General features: G+C 34.9%; 1 protein-coding gene and 1 long non-coding RNA gene across 2 annotated transcripts; both read left to right on the forward strand.

Moving 5' to 3' along the window:
- The first annotated feature begins 9,618 nt into the window (after positions 1 to 9,618).
- Positions 9,619 to 11,920, forward strand: LOC140891775 (uncharacterized). Its single transcript, XR_012152604.1, has 3 exons — positions 9,619 to 10,979; positions 11,510 to 11,620; positions 11,711 to 11,920. It is a non-coding gene; the product is annotated as an uncharacterized lncRNA (long non-coding RNA).
- An 8,351-nt stretch (positions 11,921 to 20,271) lies between these two features.
- LOC140891424 (protein CENTRORADIALIS-like) lies at positions 20,272 to 21,244 on the forward strand. The gene is made up of 4 exons (XM_073299902.1): positions 20,272 to 20,497; positions 20,598 to 20,659; positions 20,780 to 20,820; positions 20,924 to 21,244. The coding sequence occupies exons 1-4, from the start codon at positions 20,300 to 20,302 to the stop codon at positions 21,142 to 21,144; spliced, it is 522 nt and encodes a 173-aa protein (XP_073156003.1). The 5' UTR covers positions 20,272 to 20,299; the 3' UTR covers positions 21,145 to 21,244.
- The last annotated feature ends 5,584 nt before the right edge of the window (positions 21,245 to 26,828 follow it).

Genomic DNA, 26,828 nt, shown 5'->3' on the forward strand with positions numbered 1-26,828 from the left:
CATCGATTTGGGTCCGGCGTATCCACAGTTATCTCGGTATGGGAGCCACCTCCTGAAGCGACGGCACAGCGTGCTACATACCAGGGCCCGGTCTGTCTCTGTTATCTGATCCTTGACCTCGAGTCTATAGGGAGTTCACTTTGCATGCATGTATACTCATACTCTCGCACTGAGCGTTTTATGCTCACGTCTCGTACTCTGTATTTTCTGGACACCCTATTCCATGGGGCAGGTTTGCGATTGGACGAGGAGGGTGGATCCAGGAGGGGCTAGTCAGTGGTTGGCCAGCTGGAGCTTCGTCTAGGCTTTATTACTGTTGTTTGGGTTTATACAGCTATTCGATTTGGTTGTATATTATTGGATAATTACAGATTCCTTTTCTTGGGATTGTATAATGTTATTGGTTTCCGCAGTTTTATTCTGATATCTGTTTTATTAAGTTAATTGCATGCATAAGTTCTGTTTAGTAGGTGATCCGGGTATGGGTCACTACATTTATGGTATCAGAGCATGCAAAAGATTTCTTGGGATTTAGTCTCATCTTGAGGTATTTTTGTAGATGTCAAATCGTGACGACCAGAGTTCTCATGGCAGTGTTGGTGGGCGTTGGGGTGATGCCGACCGGGAGCCTCGTCGAGAACGGCGTCATCGACACCATGACGACGAGCGTTTTACTGTGCGTCGATTCTTAGCTATGGGTCCTAAGCCCTTAGTTGGAGGTGGGTCTCCGGAGGATGCGGAGAACTGGTTAGACCGCATGGAGACGACTTTTCAGACTTTCCAATGCACCGATGAGCAGAAGGTGGAGACCCTTGGCTATCTTCTGGATGGGCGTGCGCGCAGGTGGTGGAGGTTTACTTCTGCACCTTTTGTTGCGGCAAGAGGAGTGGCCACCTGGGCCGAGTTTCGCACAGCTTTCCAAAAGCGGTATTTTCCTCCTGCACTCCGACAGTCGAAGGCAGGCGAGCTACTGAGTCTGCGACAGGGAACCATGTCTATCGATGAGTATCAGCAGAGGTTCTTTGATCTGCTATCCTACTGCCCCGAGATTGCTGATAGCTCAGAGATGAAGTATAATCTGTTCCTTCAGGGCCTTAACCCTGAGATCCATGACCGTGTGGCGGTTGGTGACGACATGTCCTACGAGGGTTTGGTGAGCCGTTGTCACCAGGCGGAGGACAGCATTCGGCGGAACAGGTCTTTCTCTCAGTCGAGACCTGCTAGTTCTTTGGCCCCCCGTGCCCAGTCATTCAAGAAGTCCGGGTCTACTTCTTCCTCTGGTTCTGGAGGTATTGTCCGTTTCGGTAAGAAGGACAAGTGTGATCACTGTGGGAAGAACCATCCATCCGAAAAGTGCCGTAGAGCTTCTGGAGCTTGTTTCCGTTGTGGAGAGACTGGTCATATCCGGAGGGATTGTCCACTGTCTGGGGGAGGTGGTTCTGGTTCTGGTTCAGGATCGGGTTCTCAGGCTACCGTTCAGCAGAGGTCGCAGGGACAGTCTGCTGGGAGTTCTCATTTGAGGCCACGAGCTTCTGGCCAGGTGTTTGCCCTGAGACATGATCAGGCTGTGGAGGAGAATGAGAAAGTCATCGCAGGTACATTTATGCTTTATGGTATACCTGCTCTTGTACTTATTGACACTGGTGCATCTCATTCCTTCATTTCTGCACGTTTTGTTAAGAGGCATAAGTTACCATGCATTGCACTAGACGTATTGATGTCTGTTTCTACTCCGACGGGCCAATCTGCTTTGGCTAAGCGTCTAGTGATGGGTTGCCCTTTAGAGTTCGAAGGGAACGTTCTGTTAGCGAATCTCATGGTCCTGGCGATGGACGACTTTGATTGCATTCTGGGAATAGATGTGCTGACTACCTATCGAGCTTCAGTGGACTGCTATCAGAGATTAGTACGCTTTCATCCGGAAGGGAGTGAGAGTTGGTTTTTCTATGGTGAGGGAGCGCGACCCCCGATGCCTTTGGTATCAGCTTTGAGAGCCTGTCGAGCTCTAGAGTCTGGCGGGGAAGGCTACCTTATCTATGCAGTTGATTTGTCCGCTGAGAGTATTGGGATAGAGAGCATTCCTGTTGTGGATGAATTTCCAGATGTGTTTCCTGATGAGATTCCGGGTTTTCCTCCTGCTAGGGAAGTCGAGTTTGGCATAGAGTTGATGCCAGGTACTTCGCCTATTTCTAGAGCACCGTATCGTCTGGCTCCGTCAGAGATGCGTGAGTTGAAGAATCAGCTACAAGATCTTTTGGACAAGGGGTACATTCGTCCTAGTGTATCTCCTTGGGGAGCTCCTGTTCTCTTCGTAAAGAAGAAGGATGGGTCGATGCGGCTGTGCATTGACTATCGGCAGCTGAATCGAGTGACTGTGAAGAACAAGTATCCGTTGCCTCGCATTGATGACTTGTTTGACCAGCTGCAGGGCACATCAATTTACTCCAAGATTGACTTGAGATCTAGGTATCATCAGTTGAGAGTCCGTGATCAGGACGTAGCCAAGACTGCATTCCGTACTCGCTATGGGCATTATGAGTTCCTAGTGATGCCATTTGGTTTGACCAATGCGCCGGCTATATTCATGGATCTGATGAACCGTGTCTTCAGGGAGTATTTGGACAAGTTTGTCGTGGTCTTCATTGACGACATCTTGGTGTATTCGCGTAATACGGAAGAGCATGTTTCTCACTTGCGATTGGTACTACAGACTCTTCGAGATGAGCAATTGTACGCCAAGCTGAGCAAGTGTGAGTTCTGGATGGATAGAGTGGTTTTTCTTGGCCATATCATATCCAGAGAGGGGATTTCTGTTGATCCAAGCAAGATTGAAGCGGTACTTAATTGGTCGCGTCCGACGACAGTTGCTGAGATCCGTAGTTTTCTGGGTCTAGCAGGGTATTATCGTCGCTTCATTCTGAACTTCTCTCAGTTAGCTCGACCGTTGACGCAGCTTACCCGCAAGGGTGTGGATTTTGAGTGGTCCTCCGAGTGTGAGGAGAATTTCCGTGAGCTTCGACGGCGGTTGACTTCTGCGCCGGTGTTAGCATTACCGTCAGGATCTGGAGGGTATGTAGTTTACACGGATGCTTCTCTTCAGGGGTTAGGTTGTGTCCTGACTCAGAATGGGCATGTGATCGCATACGCTTCTAGACAGCTGAAGCTTCACGAGGACAACTACCCAGTCCATGATTTGGAGTTAGCAGCCATTGTGTTCGCTTTGAAGATCTGGCGTCATTATCTGTATGGCGAGAAATTTGAGATCTTCACCGACCATAAGAGTCTCAAGTATTTGTTCACTCAGGCAGAATTGAACATGAGACAGAGACGTTGGATGGACTTGCTTAAGGACTATGATTGCGAGATTAAGTACCATCCGGGAGCTGCTAATCGCACCGCTGATGCCTTGAGTCGCAAGGTGCGACTATCCGCACTTCAGACTTGTTCGATGTCTAGTGCGATTAGTGACTGTTGTACTTCAGGTTATACCTTCAAGCATAAGAAAGGTATGCAGAGTATCCAGATGTTTGCGATATTATCTGAGCCAGCCTTGTACTCGCGGATCCGAGATGCTCAGATGTCTGATTCAAAGACCCAGCGTTTAGCTCGTCTAGCTAACGAGGGTAGCTCATCTGGATTTCATTATCAGTCAGACGGCTTTCTGTGTTTGTCTGGTAGGCTTGTGATTCCACAGGATGAAGAGTTGCGAGAGGAGATTTTATCTCAGGCACATCGCACTAAGTTGAGTATTCATCCTGGGAGCAACAAGATGTACAAGGATCTACGTACTCGTTTCTGGTGGAAGGGAATGAAACGCAGTGTTTATCAGTTTGTTTCGAGATGTTTGGTGTGTCAACAGGTCAAGGCAGAGCACCGACGACCTGGAGGATTGCTTCACAGTCTGCCTATTCCTGAATGGAAATGGGAGTTTATCACTATGGACTTTGTGACCCATTTGCCGGTATCCCCGAGGAACTGTGATGCTATCTGGGTTGTGGTGGACCGACTCACCAAGTCAGCGCATTTCATTGCCTATAGCCGAGAGTACTCTGTGGATCGCATGGCACGGATGTACATTCAGGAGATCGTTCGACTTCATGGAGTGCCTGTGAGCATTGTCAGCGATCGGGACCCCAGGTTTACTTCTAGATTCTGGGGGAGTGTTCAGCGTGCGATGGGTACTACTCTCAGTTTGAGTACAGCCTATCATCCAGAGACTGATGGTCAGTCAGAGCGCACTATCCGTACGTTAGAAGATATGCTAAGAGCATGCGTCATGGATTTTGGTTCAGCCTGGCAGGATCATTTGCCGTTGATCGAGTTCGCTTACAACAACAGCTATCACACTAGTATTGGGATGGCACCTTTTGAGGCGTTGTATGGGCGACGTTGTCGTACTCCACTCTTCTGGGAAGAAGTGGGGGAGAGACAGGCTGAGGGACCGGAGTTTATCCAGCAGGCGATAGATATTGTTGATCAGATCAAGAAACGGATTAAGACTGCACAGGATCGTCAGGCCAGCTATGCTAATATCAAGCGTAGACCTTTGCAGTTCGAGGTCGGGGAGAAAGTGTTTCTGAGAGTGTCACCTTTCCGCAAGATTCTCAGATTTGGCCTTAAGGGCAAGTTGTCTCCCAGATTTATCGGTCCGTTTGAGATCTTAGAGAGCATTGGCGATTTGGCTTATCGACTAGCTTTGCCACCGCATCTATCCAGCATTCACGACGTGTTCCACGTATCTCTGTTGCGACGGTATGTGGCGGATGAATCTCATATTCTGCAGCGGTCTGAGGTTCAGGTAGACAAGGATTTGACTTATGTTGAGAAACCTCTTCGCATCCTTGATTATAAGGATAAGGTTTTACGGAACAAAGTCATTCCTTTGGTTTTAGTTCAGTGGCAGCGCCGAGGCACTGAGGAAGCTACTTGGGAGCTTGAGGACAGGATGCGTAAAGACCATCCTGAGTTGTTTTGATTTCATTCTTTAAGTTGTATTCAGTTGCAAACTCTGTAAACGTTTGATATGAATAAAGAATGTTTCTGATTTCTGTATTTGCATTCGGTACTTAAGATCTGATTTCGAGGACGAAATATCTTAAGTGGGGGAGAATGTAGTAGCCCGTGCCCTAATTGAGTAATTAAAGGATTAATGCTAATTAATTCAATTAGGCATCGGACGGATCGGAAGCTCCGAAGGGACGATCGGAAGCTCCGATCGGGATCGGAAGCTCCGATGAGGATCGAAGGCACCGATGATATTACGTCATCCATGACGTGTGGTTGGATCGGAAGCTCCGATCAGGACCGGAGGCTCCGATCACCCCTATCTGGAGTCAACAAGTGATATTTTGACACGTGGCAGATCAGGATCTTCGGAAGCTCCGATGGCAGGATCGGACGTTCCGATCCAGGTTCGGACGTTCCGATCGAGGATCAGAGGCTCCGATCGTTGTCTATAAATAGAAGGCCGAGACTTCATTTCTCCTTGCCAATTCCGGATTTCCTCCCTATTTCTAGTCATATTCGAGCTGTTCTAGTCTTTCTTAAGCTTGGTCCGGAGGTCGGAGAGGCGTTCGGTAGTCGTAGCGGAGTTGTGCCCAAGTTCTGGAGGCATCGACATCAAAGGGCTAACGACGGACGAAGGTATAGCTTTTGCTTCCTATAAATATTTAGGAGTATGCAATAGCTTAGTTAAGGCTTTTAGAGCACTTTAATGATAGTAGTATCATTTGGCAGTGTAGAGCAGACTATAGGCGTGGACCTAGAGTTGGTAGAGCTTGCACTGTTTTGAGGTACGAAAGTACTGTTCGAGATATCCTGACTGAGTATGCATGTATTATATGACTGCATGAGTTATATGCCATGATATTATGCTGCATTCATTTGCATCTTGCTGTATCTCCTTCGAGATGTCTGTAGTAGGGTTGTACCCTATCCTGTTAGTGGATGGACTTCCATCGATTTGGGTCCGGCGTATCCACAGTTATCTCGGTATGGGAGCCACCTCCTGAAGCGACGGCACAGCGTGCTACATACCAGGGCCCGGTCTGTCTCTGTTATCTGATCCTTGACCTCGAGTCTATAGGGAGTTCACTTTGCATGCATGTATACTCATACTCTCGCACTGAGCGTTTTATGCTCACGTCTCGTACTCTGTATTTTCTGGACACCCTATTCCATGGGGCAGGTTTGCGATTGGACGAGGAGGGTGGATCCAGGAGGGGCTAGTCAGTGGTTGGCCAGCTGGAGCTTCGTCTAGGCTTTATTACTGTTGTTTGGGTTTATACAGCTATTCGATTTGGTTGTATATTATTGGATAATTACAGATTCCTTTTCTTGGGATTGTATAATGTTATTGGTTTCCGCAGTTTTATTCTGATATCTGTTTTATTAAGTTAATTGCATGCATAAGTTCTGTTTAGTAGGTGATCCGGGTAAGGGTCACTACAGACCTCTTCGTCGTGATCCACCAGTTCTTAGCCATACCTCGAAGCTGATGAATGACTAACCTAGTTCGGCGGTCGTCGGAGTAATCAAGTGAATCGAACAACTGATCAATGTCGTCCAACCAGCTCTCACTGTCAACTCGATTCTCTGTACCCAACAACAACGGTGGATTAAACGACTGGAACCTCTTCAGCAAGGTTTCCATCGACGTCGTTGTAGCATCCATCTGAACAGTTTCGGTACTAGCTTGCTCATTCGGTGGAGTAATTGGCGGTGGGTTCCTGTTAATAACTCGTCGAGGGCCCATCTGATAATCAAAGGTTAGGACACAAGATATCTCAATCGCTGCAATTCGATGTCCTTACAATCTCTCAAAATTCCGAATACAGGTGAATTACAGTTCATATCTCAAATAATTCATGCTTTATAAATTAAATCACATAGTCATGTAATTCAAATAATTCTCAATTAATAAATCATGCTCGCATGGTATTTAAACAAATCAATTTAAATAACTCAATCACATGCGAGAATTCAATTCATGCGGACTCGATCTACCCCGCTCACTTCTAACTTCAGTCCAAGAATCTTATCTCTCTAATACCACTTAATGTGAGACCTCGTTTCTAAACAACTAATGACATAATTTTATTTTTATTTTTGTAAAAAGACGTTCGCGCGCCCGCGGTGAAGTCAGCGCGCCCGCGCCGACACCTCGCCAAAACCAGCGCGCCCGCGCCCTAACCTCGCCAAGAGTTAGCGCGCCCGCACCAACATCCGCGCGCTCGCGCCTTTCTCTCGCCCATAAATCCAAGGGACCGAAAAGAAATCCAACCAAACCTAAACATTTGCATTTAAAGTATCTGACAAGCCAATAACAATACAAGAAAAGTTTAGGAAAGAAAAACATTTGATTCGGTAGTACCTACATCGATTCTTGCTTACAATACAAAACGAGAAGTTCGAATGACAAAACATGTTCGCAAAACATAAACTAGATTGACATGCTGATTCGACTTCTAAACGAGTCTCACTTCTATCTCTTGCTCTTGACGTTAACCAGGTCTATTCTGACTCGGTCCTGCCCCACATGTTGCCAAGTACACATACAAACAAAGACAACAGCCGGATAATCCGGTGAGAATACAATCCCCAGTAAAAGAGACAAACATGCATATCAATTAATATATCAACACATGATATATATACAAGACAATCAATTCCAAATTCATATCTAAACTCAATTCAAATGCATACAGTGCAATGCATGTCTTTAAAATCTGGGATTATCAAGTCGGATAATCAAAAGAGTTGCTGCTTTTGCTTTTGGGGATCCCGAGGATGAGATCACGTAAAAAACTCACCGACTCTCCCGATCGAGGTGGTGCTACGTATCTCCATCCTCTAGACTTTGGTGCGACTATAAGGAGTATGCTAGCACTAGGTGAAACGGCTACACCCAGGCCACTCACAATATAATCCCCAAAACGTCTATCATAAAAGGGTCGTCCTGCCCGCTGCTCAAATCAAGGATTCTTAGCTCAATATGAATGAAATGCAAAACGTAACTCAAATAACTTAAATAATCAAATAACATGCAAGTATGTGATTTTTTTGGAACACTCAAATCAAGTCGGATTCGAGTCACACGTTCCATTCCAGTCTAAGTCATTTTATACCTCTTTCAAACGTCGATGCTCCAACCTGGAAACAACAACAATTCCTCAATCAAGATCAATCAAACTTCCTCAGTCGATAATAAGAAATCAATACTATACCGGCTACAATCTTCAAAGCGATACAACTCTTGCAATCTCGCAACTCAACGGCCTTCAAACGAATCTGTCAAAAGAAGTAATAAAGGCTCGAGATCAAAATACAACTCAATCAAAGACTTGGCTCAAACACTACAAACCGATTGACAATCCAAAACTCAAACCGGCGGCATAACGGCTGTATTCTGATCAAACCGAAAATGCAGACAACATAATATCAATCCAAACAACTCTTATCAATCAATATTCAACCATAAAAATCCAATTCCAACAAATCATAAAAACTCAACTTTCGAAAATCCCTTCAAAATTCATAACAAATCCGAACGACGCTCTATTTCGAAACCGACAGAGAATAAACGATCAGAACTCTGCCAAGAACAACATACTAGCAACTCAATCTATTCTAACGACATCCCAAAAATAGAACGAATCTGATTGGAGAAATACTTACGATAGAACGAATCTCTCACAGCCGTGATCGCTAATCTGCCTTCAGAAATAAATTCCAACGGACGTATCGAGCTCGGGGAGAAATCTGGAAGCTCAAGAACACGTTGGGGAGTCTTCAATGGGGGAGGAGGCATGTAGGGAAGAAGGTGAAGTGAAGAGGAAGGCCAACACTTGCTTAAATATCTATTTAAGTCCAAAATTGCATTTTAGTCTCTAAAAAATTTGAAATTTGCAAAAAGGACCCTGATCAAAATCAAGTCGGATCTTGAACTCTGGAATCTCAGATTATCTCAAATAAAATCAATTAAGATAAAATCGGGGCGTTACAGTTTACCAGCAGAAAAATCCTACAGATTAAGAAGAGTTATAAGTCTGGGTGTCCCCCTCCAAAAGAACCAAAACATAAATAAATTTTCACACATTGAGAACAATTTTTTTTTTCCTTGTGTAAGATTTGAGCCATAGTCCTCTTTACAAAATTACATAAATGATATTGGTATTTACAATATTACATAAACGATATTGGTATGAAAAAAATTCATATCGATATCGATACTGAAATTCTGAAATTTTGATACGGAAAAAATTCATATTGATACCGTATAGATACTGAAAAAAAAATTTGTATTTCGAAAAAATGTTTGTATATCGAAAAACTTTCGGTACGGTATGCCAAAAACTCGGTATTTTGATCCGGTATGCCAGCCCTAAACTAGATGCAAAGGGAGCAGTGCTAGTATGTTGAAGGTACAAGAAAATTTAAAAGCATGAAACAATCTATTAAGACTCGAACAACATGCGAAAGCTATGATATCATCAAATTCCAAGATCAAAATCTGTTTACACGCATTCACTACGCGGAAAATCTCTTGCTTAAGAAAATGCTGTTATGGCCTATGCTCGTTTTTGGAATCAATAGGCATATTGACATGAGTAAAAGAATTGTATCCAACGTGCTATATATCTACATTATAAGGGTGACAAAACTCACAGTAGCATAGTGGGATATCTAACCTTTGATCTTCGATGGTAAATCACGATAAAGGTAAATAAGTCAATTCTCATATCTTGACTGTTCCATCATCACTCGCAGAGGCCATACGCCGTTTATCCTGTAGACAAATGGACAAATGTGAAGTTAAAATGGCAAAAGTCTTGGGCATATCTCTTCAAATCTAGGATGACAATTTTTCCAGTTCCCACCTCTCGGAATTGCTTTCTCATGGCGAAATTCTACTACGGAATCCGATTTCAACCGTTTTTGGTTTTTGGAGGTACTTTGTAGCTTAAGATTTTTCTAGATATTTTGTTCTTTGTGAATCGGATTTTCCGAATCTTGTTGATTTTCAAAAAAATGCAACGAATCCTTCTATCGATGATTCTGGGCGTACGTTGCAATTGCTCTTGATTTTTGGAGGTACATTGCAATTGCTCTTAATTTCCTTTTTTTCTTCTTCTAATAACGCTAATTTTTGTTGAAAAAAAATTGATTTCGCTAAGTTCGATTGAAAAATAGAAGTCTATTTTTCTAGTTTCCAGAAAATTCGGAAAGGGAGACAGATTGGAGGAGAGACTAACTTAACAAATTTGAGCTTAAGCTTCATGGTAAACATATATGTTTTTTTTAATCTGATAGGATTAATTGGCTTCAAATTGATAAATTTGATCTAAACTTGGCTCTTTTGTGTTTTGTTTTTTGATGTTATTCGTTGGAGATTTCAAGGTTATTCCAATTAATTGGCTTCAAACTTGATAAACCGAAACTCAGGGAAGTTTGGCTTTTGATACAAAAGTCAGACTCGTGAGTTGGAAGGAGGTGGCTTTTTTCTGTTTTACATGAAGTGTGATTAATTTGTTTAAACTTGTTATTCAAGGTTCAAGAAATTATGTCCATTGGTTATTTAGTAGTGTCACTTTCCAGATTACGTGTGTATGAGTTTTGGTTTAAGTTTTATTATTGAATATAATGTTAGTTTGAGATCTTCAAGATTCTTAAACAACACTAGCCTAAATTTTTTAATAAATTTCCTGTCTTTTGTCACTGCATGCTTGGAAGTAATCTATGAATAATTAATTAGTAAATTTAATTATCTAATGGAATAACTTTGTTATAGATATTGCCTCATAAATGCGTTCATTCTGCCAATTATTGCCTGATAAATGCGTTTCAGTATGAGTTCTATCAAGTAATGATTGCTTTTTGGATGAACGTCTTTCTAGTATTGTGAGTTTTTTTTTGGGTTGTGTTTGAGTTCTATGAAGGTGTCGATGGAGAGAAGCAAGAGTTTTGTGACTGCATTACAGGTGATTCTCTTGCAACTGTCATAATAACTGTTTATACTCTTATTATATTTGAGTTTTTGGCTAGAAACATTGGATCAGATATGGGAATAGATTAGTATATGATTGTGAAGATTTGTCTTGACTCTATTTTGACTTCATTTTTGTCTTTTTTGCTTCTTAGTGGACAGAAGGACAGAAAATTCGAGTAATAGTTCTAGAACTGGATTTGACGTTGAGATATATAAATTACCTTGGTTGAGTTCCATTAGGTTCGATTTTTAGGTCCCTGTATAGAACGTGAGTGATTATTTTTGTACAAAATTGCATGTCAGTGATGGAAAATCTGGAGTTATGCAATTTGGGAAGTTTGTACAGTTCTATATCGTGTTAGTTTATTTAGGTGATGATTTTGTTCAATTCTTTTTGGACAATACGATTTTATTTGATTTCGGTGATAACAGTAGTGTTTTTTTATGATACTGGCTTTCTGTGTTTTTTATGCTCATGCATGGTTTCTATTCATCGCAATTTTCACAACTCTATATTTTCAGCCTCCATAAACAGATGCAAAAACAACGGTGGCAAAATTTAACATGTGTTATGCAAAGTATGATGAGTGGAGCTGTCGAAAGATCACGTGGACTCATTCTTTACCTGCAAAGGTAAAATGAAGAATTTAAATTTAACAAATGAGTTATTAAAAATTACTTGTAAAAGTACATAATGATTTAAAATCCAATTTATTTTTCTAGATGGATGCGAAGATGACAGATATTATACAACAATACATGTCAAATGCTTTGGAAAGTATTCGTGGACATCTATCACCATCGAATCAAAAGAGTATTATTAGAGAGAGCTTTAAAGGAATTTATGAATACTTTTGTTTATTGGTAACATTACAAACGATTAATGTGTTATTTCGTATTTGGTTTTTAAGGATTATATTTTGATTTATGGAATGAAAATATGGATGTTTTAGCTGTTTTATTTATTTGTTGTTGAATCGATGCAGTTTGTGAACGAAAACTTAAAATTTGACTATCAAACATAGGACATTAGAACTCATTAAAATAAGGATTTAAGAGCGGTTGCAAATCGCTTCTACATAAACTCATTTAGTGCGGTTATTACAACCGCTCCCAGACATTGCTTTTAAAGCGGTTGATAAACCGATTTAATTACGCATTTACAAGAGCGGTTGTAAACCGCTCTTACAGAGCTCTTCAAAAGCGGTCTTTAAACCGCTCTAATATTATATTTTATTCAAGCGTTTAACAACCGCTCTTAAAACCAATATTTTAGGGCGGTTTTTATATATTTACCAACGCCTGTTATACCCGATCGAATTGATCCTACCATTGTCAACACAAAGAGCGTTTGTCAAACCGGTGTAAATAATTCTAAAGCGGTCTAAAACCGCTCTTAAAGGATTATATAACCGCTGTTATATCATTTTTTTTTTTTTTTTGTAGTGTAAGAGACCAATCTACAAATAGTAAAAAGTAGACGACACCAGTAGAGATTTATCCAAAATTTGTCAAAACAATTATAAGACAGTCGAGACCAGTGGAGATTCGAGAAGCAGTAAAAAGCGGTCGACACCAGTCGAGATTTCTTTAAAATCAGTTAAACTCAACATACTCGTTCGAGATCAGTCGATATAAATTGAAAATCGGTCGAAACCAGTCGAAAATCAATGATGATCCGTCTCTTCACCATTTCCCTTACAAATATGAGAAAAATTTTTTTGGTTCATTAACTTGTCCATTTTTTGTTTTTGGTCCATTAACTTTTTAAATTTTGGTTTTGATGATACATTAACTTATAATTTTCAAGTATTTTGGTCCAATTGCTAACGTGGCACCGTAAAATACTAACGTGGCATCGAAAAATGATGACGTGTTTAGCTGTCACGTCAGCAATTAGACCAAAATTACTGAAAATTAAAAGTTATTGTACCAAAACCAAACTTTAAAAAATTAATTGACCAAAACCAAAAAGTTGACAAGTTATTGGATAAAAAAAACATTTCTACTAAAAATATTCAACAAAAAACTGAAAAATGCACAGAACAAGGGTAAGGAAAAATGCAGAAATATGAGGAATAAGCCATGGGGGAGCCAGGATTTCAGCTCCACCCGGGCAAAAAAAATTTCGCGAGAAATCCAAGAATCATGGAAGCTGAAAATACCGATTTTTTTGGACTAGTTTGTTTTGACAAAGGTGGACAACTTCATTTTTTAATTGGGCTACCCAGGCTAGTATAACATTAGCCCAAAAATAACACTTAAAATTTCTTTTAAAATTTTTTAGGCCAAATAAAAAATTTTAAAAACATTTGGGCCACCCATTACCTGCCTCTGCTAAGAAGAAAGAGAAAAGAAAAAACACAGAGATGTGAAAGAAGAGGAGAGAGGAGATAGAAAAACACATAACTATTGAATTAAAATCAAGACCAGTTTTAAATGAGGGACAACATAGTGAAGGATCGAGCTACTCGAGCTCGACTCGAGTTTGGTCAAACCGAGCTCAAGTCGGGCTTTTGACCGAACTATTTACGAGCTACTCGCGAGTAGCTTGATTTTCTTACACCCCTAGTGTGAATAGTGACATAATAAACGATTTTATATATATATATATATATATATAAAGACGAACTTTGAATAACTCACGAACCGTTCGGTTCATTTACATCCATATGTGAATGAAATAAAAATTTGAATTGTTTCAAATTACCATGATTTCTAGCTTGTATGTTATCGATCAGTTACTAAAATGCGATTTTATATAATGAATCTGTGGTTATCTTAGAACTCGTTGTCACGAGATCCAATATCGTCAATATATATTTCAGAATACTGCAAATTAACTAATATATAATGAATATTACACACGATTGGTGTGTTTGGAATATTTTGTGATTCGAAAATAATATATAACCGTCTTTATATAATATCATGTGCTAATTGCAATGATATATGACTGATAATCTATTCCACAACTTCCAATTAATTATTAAATCATCCATTTATTAATTTATGTACTTGGATATGTTGGGCTGTTTTTTTGAGTATGTTAGTCTCTAACAGGCTAAATATGTGAAATATTTTTTGGGCTACAAAAAAATAATATCTTAGGTTTATTTCTGAAATTCAGACTTATTCTACATTAATATTATGAATTAAATATAATTTGCTCCAATAAATGAATGTGTTAAATCAATTATTTAACTAAATTGATCGTATATAATTTAAATTTTTATTTTTGAAAATTTCATTTGAGATTCTGATTTATGCTACATGTGTATACAGTAATACTTTAGCTACACTCCAACGTACCTCCTTGAATATTTCTTTTTGACAACCATGAAAACTGTGATTTTCTAACCAAACATTTTACATTCTTTACACATAGTTGGAGTCAGGGGTGGTCTTGAGAAAAACGAGGTCCTGGTCGAAACTTAAAATATGGCCCCTTTCGCATTAATTTGAAAAATCGAATATATATGAAAAAAATTGAATAGCATGAACGAAATAAAACAAAATATGTAAATTAAAAAACTACACATCAAAAAGAACGTTTTACATAATTCATCAAAATAATTTATTTAACAATCAATATTATTTAAAACGCGCTCTTCTTGCTTTTTTTGAAGCAAAATCATCAATTATGCCGTCGTATGGTATATCCCCCAATATGTCTTTTCGATGCAGAGAGTCTCTAAACCATTCAGTCTCTCTTGACTCATTGTGGTTCTCTCCGACGTGAGTTTGGACGTCGTGTGATTATGTGTTGAGTATTTTGTGTCATGTGATTATGTGTGTATTGAAATTGATAATTGACAATTCAATTCATACGCCACAATAAGTTTTATGTTTTTGCTTTCATTATTAATATTTATATTTATATTTATAATATAAAATAATTATTTGAGTCCCATTATATATAATAATTATGATTTAAATATATATAAAAAGTTTTAAAATAATTATTTTTAGTATTAATTTTGTATATTTTATTTTTTGATAATTTAATAACTTTTTGCATGGGAGCGGCCAGTGGCTTACCCAAGATTTTCAATCAGGAGGGGCGAATTCAATAAATTTAAAAAATTATTACAACATAAAGTGTATAATAAAAATTCATACATTCTTTCAAAAAAAAGTCATATATTAACTTTATATGTTTTTACAATAACACACCCCGAAATTTCATAGTTTGAAAATGTTGAATAATAATTTCAATATCAACTGTATCAAACACATCACGCTTAATATTTGGTATCAAATCATCACCTAACACATCATCTTCCAACCATTACGAAGTGATATTTTGATTTTTTTTATTGTTGAAAACACTCTTTCTACGGTAGCAGCTACAACAAGTAATAACATTATTAACTTTAAAAGTAAATATACCAAATGATATAATCGATCTTTATTCGATTGGAACATCATTTTAGCAAGCTCGCTAATCCCGCAGTCTTAGAGAACTGATTGTTACTTCGCATGTCAAAAATAAAGTTATGAAGTTGGTAGTCAAGATGCATTAAATCTATTAAGAAGAAATCAAGTAGATAAAATTGAGTAAACTGAATCAAATTTCAATGTCACATTCAAGCATTAAAGCATTTCGTTTTTCAAAAACAAATATGAGCCAATACAAAAAATACTCTCAAATCTATTATAGTTTAGAATAAATTTATTCTATCTTATTCATGAATGATCATCCTAATAAATATAAAATTAAATCAACATTCTAAAATATATTATATATAGTACTAAGTTTTTTTAAAAAAAAATTTCAAAGGGACGGTCGCACAATTAAATTTATATTTAAAAGATATATTATGTATATAGTACTAAATTTTTTTATAATTTCAGGGGGGGCGGTCGCACCCTTTCGAGACCATGTAGCTCCGCGGCTGGGAGGGGCTAATATGAACATTGCACACATTAAGTTAGTCATTAACGTTACATTATTGTCACATCATGTATTGGAAAAATCATTGAACTTTTTTTTAAAATAAAAAAACTTAAATTAAAATATTTAGACTAAAATGTTGATTTAAATACCAAACATGGGAAAGAATTAAATATAAAAAACGAAAAATTACAATCTTCTCATCATGAAAGTTAACAATGTTATATTTAATTAAAAGTGTAAACTAGTGATTATTTGGGTGATACAAAAACAGTTTTTGATAGTTTAAACGACAAAAAAGAACATTGCTAGATATGGTAGTACGTATCTTGAAGTGCTTGAATATATATATATGAACGAATTAACTTCTTATAAATAAATAAATTTATTTAAAAAATATTTAGTTAAAATAATAAAATTTCAGATTTTTGGTTAACTGTTGTATATAGATAACATTTTTTAATGAAACAAGTAAACCTAAAGTTAGCTTAAATAGTAAGCACAGAAATATCATAAGAAAAGACAATTTGGTAAATATAATAAAAATACATTAAGAGCGATGGTAACCTCACACTATATTTGGGATTTATATATTTTTCATGTGGACCTCACATATTCAAATAACATTTTGACGTTGAATTTTTAATATTTTTTAGTTAAATTAACGTAGAGTGTTTGACGAAACTTATTAAAAAAAATTATAATTAAACTCTTGAGTTTATAAGTTTTTTAAAAAGTTTATAAGTTGGCATATCTTATTTTAAAAATAAGTTGTTAAAGTGTTTGAATAAACAAAAAATTTTAAAGATATTTTTATTGTCAAAATTACCAAAAGAATAGTAATATAAATAATTATATATATACGTACAAAAATAGTTTTATGAATTTATTATAAATGTAACATATATTAAAAAAATAAAAATATTGATATTTTAATTATAATAAAACTGATAAAGTATGTAAAAAAAATGGGCGAAGGGCATGATGAGTATTTTAAAAAATATTTATACAGTTTATAAGCTATTTAAAAATAAATTTTCTAAACAAATTTAAAGAATTTATGAGTTAAAAACAACTTATAAATTGTTTTCAAGAGTTTAAATTATAAGTTATGCTGAACAACTTTTAACATACAAATTATTTATTCATGCTCATCGTCATAGTATGTTTGCTTCAAAATAGTTTTAATTCGTAACTTTTAATTTCGTGGGTTATTACTCATAAAATATTAGATGTATTAATTTTCACTAATTGGACTAAACTAATTATTAGTTAAGCAGTGCATTGTATTTTAGTCTTTAGTTGTGTGTGAGTGTTTAATAACTATTGATAGATGTGCCTACTATGGTTTATTAGTATGCATCATATTTATATACATATATATATATATACATATATATATATATATATATATATATATATAACAAAAAACGATTTATAACGAAAAACCACTCTTTAAATCTTAAAAAAAAATTATAACACTACGCGAAGTTTATCGTATAAGACATGCAGACAGACGGCTGGGATACCGAACCAAAATACCGATTTTTCGGGATACCGTACCGAAATTTTATCGATATATAGACATTTTTTTTGGTATATCGAATTTTTTTTGGGTACCAGTAAAATATCAGTATGAATTTTTTCTATACCAAAATTTCGAAATTTTGATATCAATACCGGTATGAATTTTTTTCATATCGATATTTTTGATACGGTATACCGAAAATCCACCCCACATGCTTATGAAATAAATTTTAGAAAACTTTGTATATAACATTTTTGCATGTTAAAAATTATAAGAGCAGCCAATATAAATGTTATGTTAGATTAATTCATTTATAAAAATTACGACTTTATTTGGACAAATACTTATAAAATATTTTTAAAAAAAAAAATTATAAATGGTTTTAAAATTTGTTTTAAGAACAAATATGTTTTTGGACAATATATTATTCTATGTTTTGATTTCCATTACTGTCTTCATTTTTATAATATAAAAAAAATACATATATCAATTATTCTTTAAAAATTATACTTGGAGAATACTTTTTAAAAAAAAGTTTAAACAAAAATATAATCTTATCCAAACACATAATTTACGGGTTTTTTTAATTTATAAAGTATTACAAAATTTAAATATTTGTCTGGATCCATGGTTTTTAAAAGTGGACAATTTCCCTGTACCGTGTATCATGTGTTTTTAAAAGTGTATCATGTGTTTGGGTTGTTTATCAAAAAAAAAAAAAAAAGTTGGACAATTTCAGGTTTTGGCATGAGTATGGTGGAATTCCTTTATGCCTTGATCATTATTATTAAAATATGAATAATTGTGCTCATTACCAGAATCTATGAGATTGACAAATACGGTTAAACCCAAATTTATTATTAACGATAGATTTGAAAAACGAACTAAAAAAACTTCATTTAGGGTCCCATATTTAATCATATTTCTTTTTAATGTTAATGCAAAAGATGGATTCTGTATGCCATTAATGGAAATGTTCTATTCAGACAAAGGGTCGCCTTTTCTTCTTTTTCCAATTCAATCTTTCACCGTCGATGGACTCAAATTTAGAGTGAGATTATAAGTTCGAAACTCGATTGTAACAAATTAAATATCTACTAGCTGATGAATAAAAAACAATTTTAATGCAAAAGATATATTCTCTTTATCACTAATATAATAGAAATGTTCATGCAGAAAAAACTCCTAAGGGTGCGCCATTTCAAGTCTTGATTTCTTCTTCTATGTGAGACTGCTAATAAACAATCCCTCAATGTTGAAATGGATGTTTCCGAGTGTTTATCGTGACCATTGTTAACCTAAAAAAACACTTCCCGCACTTGGAATTCAACGTGGAAACTGGAAACAATAACTTAAAAAAGCAGAGTTTGGCTCTGTTTGGACAAGTGTTAATTATAAAATATTTTAAAAGTTATTTTAAAAATTAATATGTATTTGGGCAACTATTTTATAAAAATGTGTTTATAGTAACCAGTAATATGTTTTGATTTTCTTCATTGTCTTCGATTCTTAAAACATGAAAAAAATACCATATTTGTTCTTTAAAAACTATTCATGGAAAACATTTTTTTAAAAATGTTTTAAAAAATTCTTTTCAAAACAAATGTTTTAAGTTTTTCCACTTATAAAATATTAAAAATATTTTTAAATTATTCGTCCAAATCGATGCATTAGTTGTTTTCAGAATGTTATAAGAGTAATGCTACATGTACAACCAAATTTGTACAACACATCTTACACCATAAAAAAAAATCAATACAAAAATTTTAGTTATCAAATCTCATGATAATACATTGAATACAAAATCTCATGATATAACATCAAAATATCATGATATATATAATAACAAAAACTCACGATATAACTATGATAAATATCATTATATGAGATTGATTGTTATTCACGTTACAAATACTTGTGGATCTCAAAAAAAAAAAAAGAAAAAAAAAAAAAGAAAAAGAAAGCATGCATGCTAGTGCTTAATTTGTTCTCTTTCTACTATTGGGGGGCTAAAAGGAAACAAAACCAAAGAAAGAAAAGTAAAAGAAAGAAGAGAAAGAGAAATGGATGGGACAGCGGGGTGGTGTGGGGGTCAGTTTTTACTTCTCCACTTTCAGTACTTTGGCATTTTCCAAATTTGTCTCTTCAGGTACTCTTACCTATAATAATTCAACCACTCATTATTCTTTTATGTCAATCTTTTAGTGCCATATTCTTTTGCGACTTCAAATCAAATCAAACTATCTATTAATTAATGTCGTATCAACTATTTTATTGAGAACATGATAAAAATCATATTAATTTCTCATATACTAACATCTCATTGTGGCATATAACTTTTTAAACACTTTTTTTTTTGCGCTTGTAACTTCGTGCATCCATGTCTTTTAGAAAATCATCGTTCGTCTAATTAACCGAATGACGGTAGATATGTCAAAACAGATATCAAAACAGATTAATGTGATTGTGATATCTGTTTTTTTTTTTTAAAGGTTAGGAAACACCAACCTAATCCACTTATTTTATAAGTGATGAAACAAACATAGCCAATTAATTAATGCGTAATTTGGCGAGTTGGAATTTGTCGACCCACAACCTATCATTATTAAGTAAGGGATATCAGGGGTTGGGAAATTATCGACCCAACCTATTTATTTTTATGACGAGATGGCTTAAATCCGACAGATGAACCCATTTTTATACATGTAAATTAATGATGGTCATGTAAGGAAGCATCTATGCAAGACCTTTTTTTAAAAAAGAAAAGGGTCTATATATATATTTACAAACACGCTCTATATATATATGGAGGTGTTCGGTTTCACAGTCCCATATTGAGAAGTGTAGCAATCAGTTACTTGTTGCCCATTGATTTAGAAATTATAGTATGTCAAGAAATTTAGAGCCTCTTATGGTTGGGAGAGTGATAGGTGATGTCCTTGAATCCTTCATTCCAAGTGTAAACATGAGAGTCACTTATGCCAACAAACAAGTCTACAATGGCCATGAATTCTTTCCTTCTGCACTTACCCACACTCCAAGTGTTGAGATTCAAGGTGGCGATCTCAGAACTTTTTACACTTTGGTACGTAAATAAATTAAATTAATCATTCATATATCTTATCGTACTAGGCTATTTATGGCAACTATACATTTTATGTATACTCGATATGTGTACGTTGTAGGTTATGACTGACCCTGATGTGCCCGGCCCAAGCGATCCTTACCTCAAGGAACATCTCCAATGGTACGTACTTATTTTCAGGGGTAGGCTCGCACGACGGGCTATTAGTTCAGAGATAGAGCATGCTCCTCATAAGCTCATTTTCGAAGATTTATAACATTTATCATACATGTGATGATACAGGTTAGTGACGGACATTCCAGGCACAACAAATGTCACATTTGGTAAGATTCTTGGATCAAACCCTCTGAGAGATGTATCTTGAATTAATATTTCTTCTTGCTTATTTAATTTTCATATATATATATATATATATATATATAACAGGAAAAGAAGTGGTGAGCTATGAAATCCCGAAGCCAAACATAGGAATCCACAGGTTTGTGTTCGTTCTGTTCAAGCAGAAAGGCAGGCTAACAGTAAAGAAGATGCCCACTTCAAGAAACTACTTCAGCACTCGCAGTTTCGCCGCAGAAAATGATCTGGGCCTCCCCGTCGCCGCCGTGTTCTTCAACGCGCAGCGGGAAACCGCCGCCAGGACTCGCTGACCGTCGCCAAACATTCCGCCGCCATATAATTTACGTATAATATATATCTATTGATATAATAAAGGGGCCCTCGTGCGTGGTCTCATCAAACACGTATCCATTGTTGCGAGGCAGGCATGTACTGCACCAGAACTAAAAAATCTGTAAAATTAATGTTCGTGCAAAAGAAAAAAAATTTATGAATAATCATTGTTATTCTTTATTTATGAAAGTTATAATTAGATAAGTTTGTAGAGAATGATTTATTTACTGCAGGTTAAATCTTGATCGTCCGCGCGATTAAGAAAAAAAATATTTAATAGTCATAACATATTATTATTTTTAAAATCTATCGATTTCAAATAGTTCTGATAAAGATCAAATTGATTTCAAATCTACTTCATATACTGGGCTTGCTTAGTGTGGTTTAATTTACCTGACTAACATAGTTTGCAGGCTATTGCGTAAGTCCGGGGTTTATCCAGTGCGCACCGTAGATAGCGGCTGCGGGTTCTCACGTCAAAAAAAAAAAATTATTGAGTAATTGTGATAGATTTCAAATACACCAAATATATCATGTGTAATTTGAAATACATCTCTAAAATATTTATTTAAATCAAATTAATCTATCCAACATACCTTTAACAAGATTTATCACATTGAATAATTTGTTTATGTTGATGCTTCCGAATAATATAATTTATTCTCAAATATTATTTTTATAGTACATTCATTGGTACTCCTAAGGCATTATAGGAGTAAATTTGCTTTAAATCTCCAAAACAAAATATAACTTTGCGTTCAGTCTTTGTCAAAAAAAATATGTTTGAGCTCCCTAATCCATAGCAAAATGTTTCAGTATTCTTTGGGCCCACATGTTTTTTCTCGGATTAAAGTCGGTACAAAACATTGAAAATATAGTACTAATATACATGATATTTGAGCATAAATTATTTCAAATTTGGAACTAATATATAATGTTTGAGTACTCAAATATGTACAAAAATATTGATCAGAGAGTTCAAACATATTTTATATATATATATGGTAGATGAGATCCTAGCATATGAGTAATACCCAAACTATGCATCCAACAGTTCGTATTTTTACACATATGCGTAATTAATTATATATTGTTGACGTGACAAATCATGAGACATTAGATCTATCATTGGGATAATACACATATGCTAGGTTGAAATGAACCATATATATATATATATATATATATATATATATATATATATATATATATATATAGACTGAATGCAAAATATGTTTGAGTTCTGGGATTTAAAACAAACTTGCCCTATAAATAGTTTTATATTTTTAGATAAGTACTACAATTTTGTCACACATATGTTAATTCTTCGGAAAAAATAAAATCTAACATTTTTCCAATATCCTGAAAAAAATATTCCATATTCCAAAATTATAGTCGATTCATACTACAACAAATATAACGATATTTGTATAACGATTTTTACAACACAAAAATTTAATATAAAAATTTCATTTATCAAAATCTCATGATCATAAATTCAATACATGCAAAATATCATAATATAATAGCAAATTCTCACGATATAATTGACGTAAATATCGATTTACAAGATATCTGTTGCTATTAAGTATTATTATATTTTTCCAAAAATGGGCTGAGCATCCCTAGCAATGGTATTTCCACGTTTTATAACTAAAAATTGTGTCACCCTCCCTGATTTACAAAATCTCATTCTAGTACTTAACATATTCATAAATGCTTTTATATTTATATTATTTTCATTTTATTTTAAATTAAATTAGGTATATACCGTTAAAAAAGAATAATAAAATATTATCTTATGTGTAAAATTTTTATGCTCCACCACCCGTGTCTGCGTTGGCGTACATCATCGTCTAAAAAAAAACGTTCAAGCATAAACTGTGGTGTGTACAATTACACTGTAATGAATAGGGAATAATGAAGCCACAAAAGGGTCGATTGGGATTTAGTGAACTGAAAATCACTTCCACAATAATTTGAGTAAAAAAGGGAGTTTGCACTTTTTAGAAAAGTAAAAAATAAGCAGCAAATTTCCAATTATATGTACATACATAAGCGTCTAAATCTTAGGCATATTTTAGGCAATAGTACTTAAACAACTAGACACCTAATAATGACTTGCCAGAATCAATAACTGTATATATTGACCTTCCAATATGCACAAGGGTATAAGAAATTTATTAATTTTTTTTAAAAGTTTGGACATATGAATGTTGTAATTAATTGGGTATCAAACTCGAGATTTTGTTGTCTGATAAGCTTCCCGCAATTGGTTATTTATTTTTATCCTCCCAGTATTTTTTTGCATTTATTTTTATCCTCACAGTATTTTTTTGCATTCCCGTTCATCAAACATAATTAATGTTATTATGTTACTACACTATTACTAAGGGTTACTTCTAAAAATACAATTTTATCTCATTTAATTTTCATCTTTACGATGAGGTTTGAGTATACTTTTCATTGAGATGTAAATGAGCCGAGCCGAGCCGAGCCGAACCGAATAGTATCAGGCTTGGGCTTGGCTCGTTTGACAGAAATAAGGGATCGAGTTCGATCCGAGTTTTTATCACAAGGCTCGGGCTCGGCTCGTTTAGTATATATAAAAGCTCAGGTTCGGCTCGAGCTCGGCTCAGGCTCGGCTCGTTTATCATATTAAACGAGTCTGGATCGAGTTCGACTCGTTAAGAGGGCTCGTTAGAGAGCTCGTTTTCAGGCTCATTAATGAGCTTGTTTTTTGACTCGTTAAGCAAGGCTCGTTTGCAGGATCGTTAAGGAAGCTCAGACTCGTTAAGTGAGCTCGTTAAGCAGGCTTGTTAGCGAGCTCGCTTTCAGGCTCGTTTTTTGGCTCATCAGACATATAACAGAGTTCGAGTTTGATTTTTTTTTTATCAAATTGAGTATAACTTGATTTATAAGTTTACCATGATCTAAAACTTCAACCTCCAACACAGCCCAATTCGTAAAATCCATCAATTTTATTTATCAAAGTTTTTTATCTTTATTAATATACAACATCATTACTAACTGCTCAAGTCATGATATATCTTGAAATCTCCGAATTTATTATAGATCAAATTATAAATGCAAATTTCAACCACAATCCTTCAACTTCTTTCAATCTGTACAAGTTTTGTGCACTATCCTATGCTATATAGAACACAATTATATTCATCATTCCAAAAAAATTCACCACACAAACAAATAATTAATAAACACAAAATTCAAGCTTCGTTATTTTTTATATCTTTCAAATAAAAATCTGAATCTCCCAACTAAATATCCTAAACCCAAGTTTCGAGCACTTACCCTTGAAAAAAATAACACTATCAATGTTTATTTCACAAGTATATAAAAATTTATTTTGTGTCTTAATTATTATACTATATATATTTTTAGATTTCAAAAATATGTATATTTATTTTAAAATATTTTTAAAAAACCACCACACTATTATTTTTTATAATGAGATATAAGCATTACTTATGATACAATATGCCCGTACATGAAATATTTTATTTAATGATATTATATAACTTTATTAAAATGTTGTGCATATATACATATATTGAGTTAACAAGTTTTAACTCAACAAATTTAATTTAGATAATTTCACAATATGGAACAAAAGATCGATGAGCAGCAACATACTATAGGTGAGCAACAAAAGACTATAGGTGAGTAACATAAGATTATTAGTGAGCAACAACAAAAGTTTGATGCATTATTGCAACAGCTTCAACAAGCAATTCCTGGTTTCTCTTTCCAGCCTCCACCAACATCTTCGACTTGATCTCCAGCATTTTCCTTGCCTCTTGGAACTACTATGTAGTTGTTTTTAAAATTTATGTAGTTAATTTTTGGCCAAGTATGTTATTGTTTTGACAACATTTGACTAATTGGGTATTTTTGTCAAAAATATTTGACTAATTATAATATAAGTAAATTGCACTTCTATTGTATTTGATTATATTTAATTATTTTATTTGATATTCATATTTAATAAAATAAAAAAATCAAATGTAGAAAATTAAAAATATATATATATATATAAAACTTTCTGCGATGCTTTTAAAATGTGTCGTGAAATGAATAAAACCTTTGGAAACACAACAAGTACGTCGCCAAATAATAGAAAATGAGTGCGACTGGAACCTTTAAAAAATATATTTCGCGACGCTTTATGAACATCGCCAAATGTAAAATGCTATGGCGACGTATTAACTAACGCGTTGCCAAATATCCAAGCCTTTAGCGACACTGTTCTGAATGCGTCACCAATAGTCATATTGACATTTGCCAACAAACCTACTGCGACGTTGCTTGGCGACACGTTATTACATCGCCAATCATTCGGCGACGCATTTGGTTTACATTCTGCAACGTGTAAACGCGTCGCCAAAAATCAATTTTCTTGTAGTTATCAGAGGATAAACTGAGATGCAGAATTTTGGGACACACCATTTTTAATAAAAAGAGCCAAAGAAATGAGGTCAGATGAAAAGATATGCTAAGGGTCCGTTTGGAGTGGTAGATAAGATAAATAATATAGAGATAAGTAATTTATTGTAATAAAAAATAAAAAATAATAGTTAATATAAGATTTGATTTGATTGGTAAATTATGGTTTGTTTGATTTAATTGGTTATATTTTATATAAAAATAGTAAATTATCATTTTATCCTTTTAATAATTAATAAAATATAAATAATATTATGTATAAAGGATAATATAGTAATTTAAATTTAATGATTTGATTGATGTAGTATAAATAATTAATGATTTGATTGATGTGATATAAATAATTGAAAGATGGATAAATAATATAGCAAAAAAACGTAAGACTAGATAATATTAGGGGAAAATTGCTTTTTTGGTCCGGTATATTTGTCACTTTGCGATTTCAGTTCTTTATATTTTCAAATTTCAGTTTTAGTCCGCTGTCTTTATTTTTTTGGCAATTTTAGTTCTTTTTTCGACGTGACGCTGACGTGGCACCAATTCAATGCTGACGTGAAGTTGACTTGTACAGTGCCACATAAGCATTTTCGAGTAAAATGACCGAAATTGCAAAAAATCGAAACATGCAGGACTAAAACTGAAATATGAAAACATAGATGACCAAAATTGCAAAGTGACAAACATACAGGACCAAATTTACAGTTTTTCCGATAATATTATTAATACATAGATTAATAATCATTAACTTCAAACGAACCCTAAAGAATATATAATGAATCTATTAGGGTGCATGTGGGAAGATGGATTTAAAACACATGATTCTTGATTATATTTTATTTTTTTACAATAAAATGATAGATCAAATCTCAAATTTATATCCTTCTTATTTACACATTAATAATATAAAATAAAATAAGTTTTAAATGACATTATTATTGAGTGGAGTTGGAGTTTATTGTCTTACTTTCCTATACAACAAAAATACATTAAAAATCCATCAATATTTCCAGACACAATATGAATACATTACAAAATGTTTTACTTTGTTGTCTTCCCATTTCTTCTTTTTTAACAGATTTGTTTCTTGGTCTTTTTGGGATTCTGAGGAGTTTGATACTTTGATTAGGAAGGGGCCGAAGGGCTAACAGATGGAGGAAATCATTTTTCGAGGCGCATCAAATACGTATTGAGTTTCAAG

Source organism: Henckelia pumila, chromosome 3, assembly GCF_033568475.1.
Source record: "Henckelia pumila isolate YLH828 chromosome 3, ASM3356847v2, whole genome shotgun sequence".
In the NCBI taxonomy this organism is placed as follows: domain Eukaryota; kingdom Viridiplantae; phylum Streptophyta; class Magnoliopsida; order Lamiales; family Gesneriaceae; genus Henckelia; species Henckelia pumila.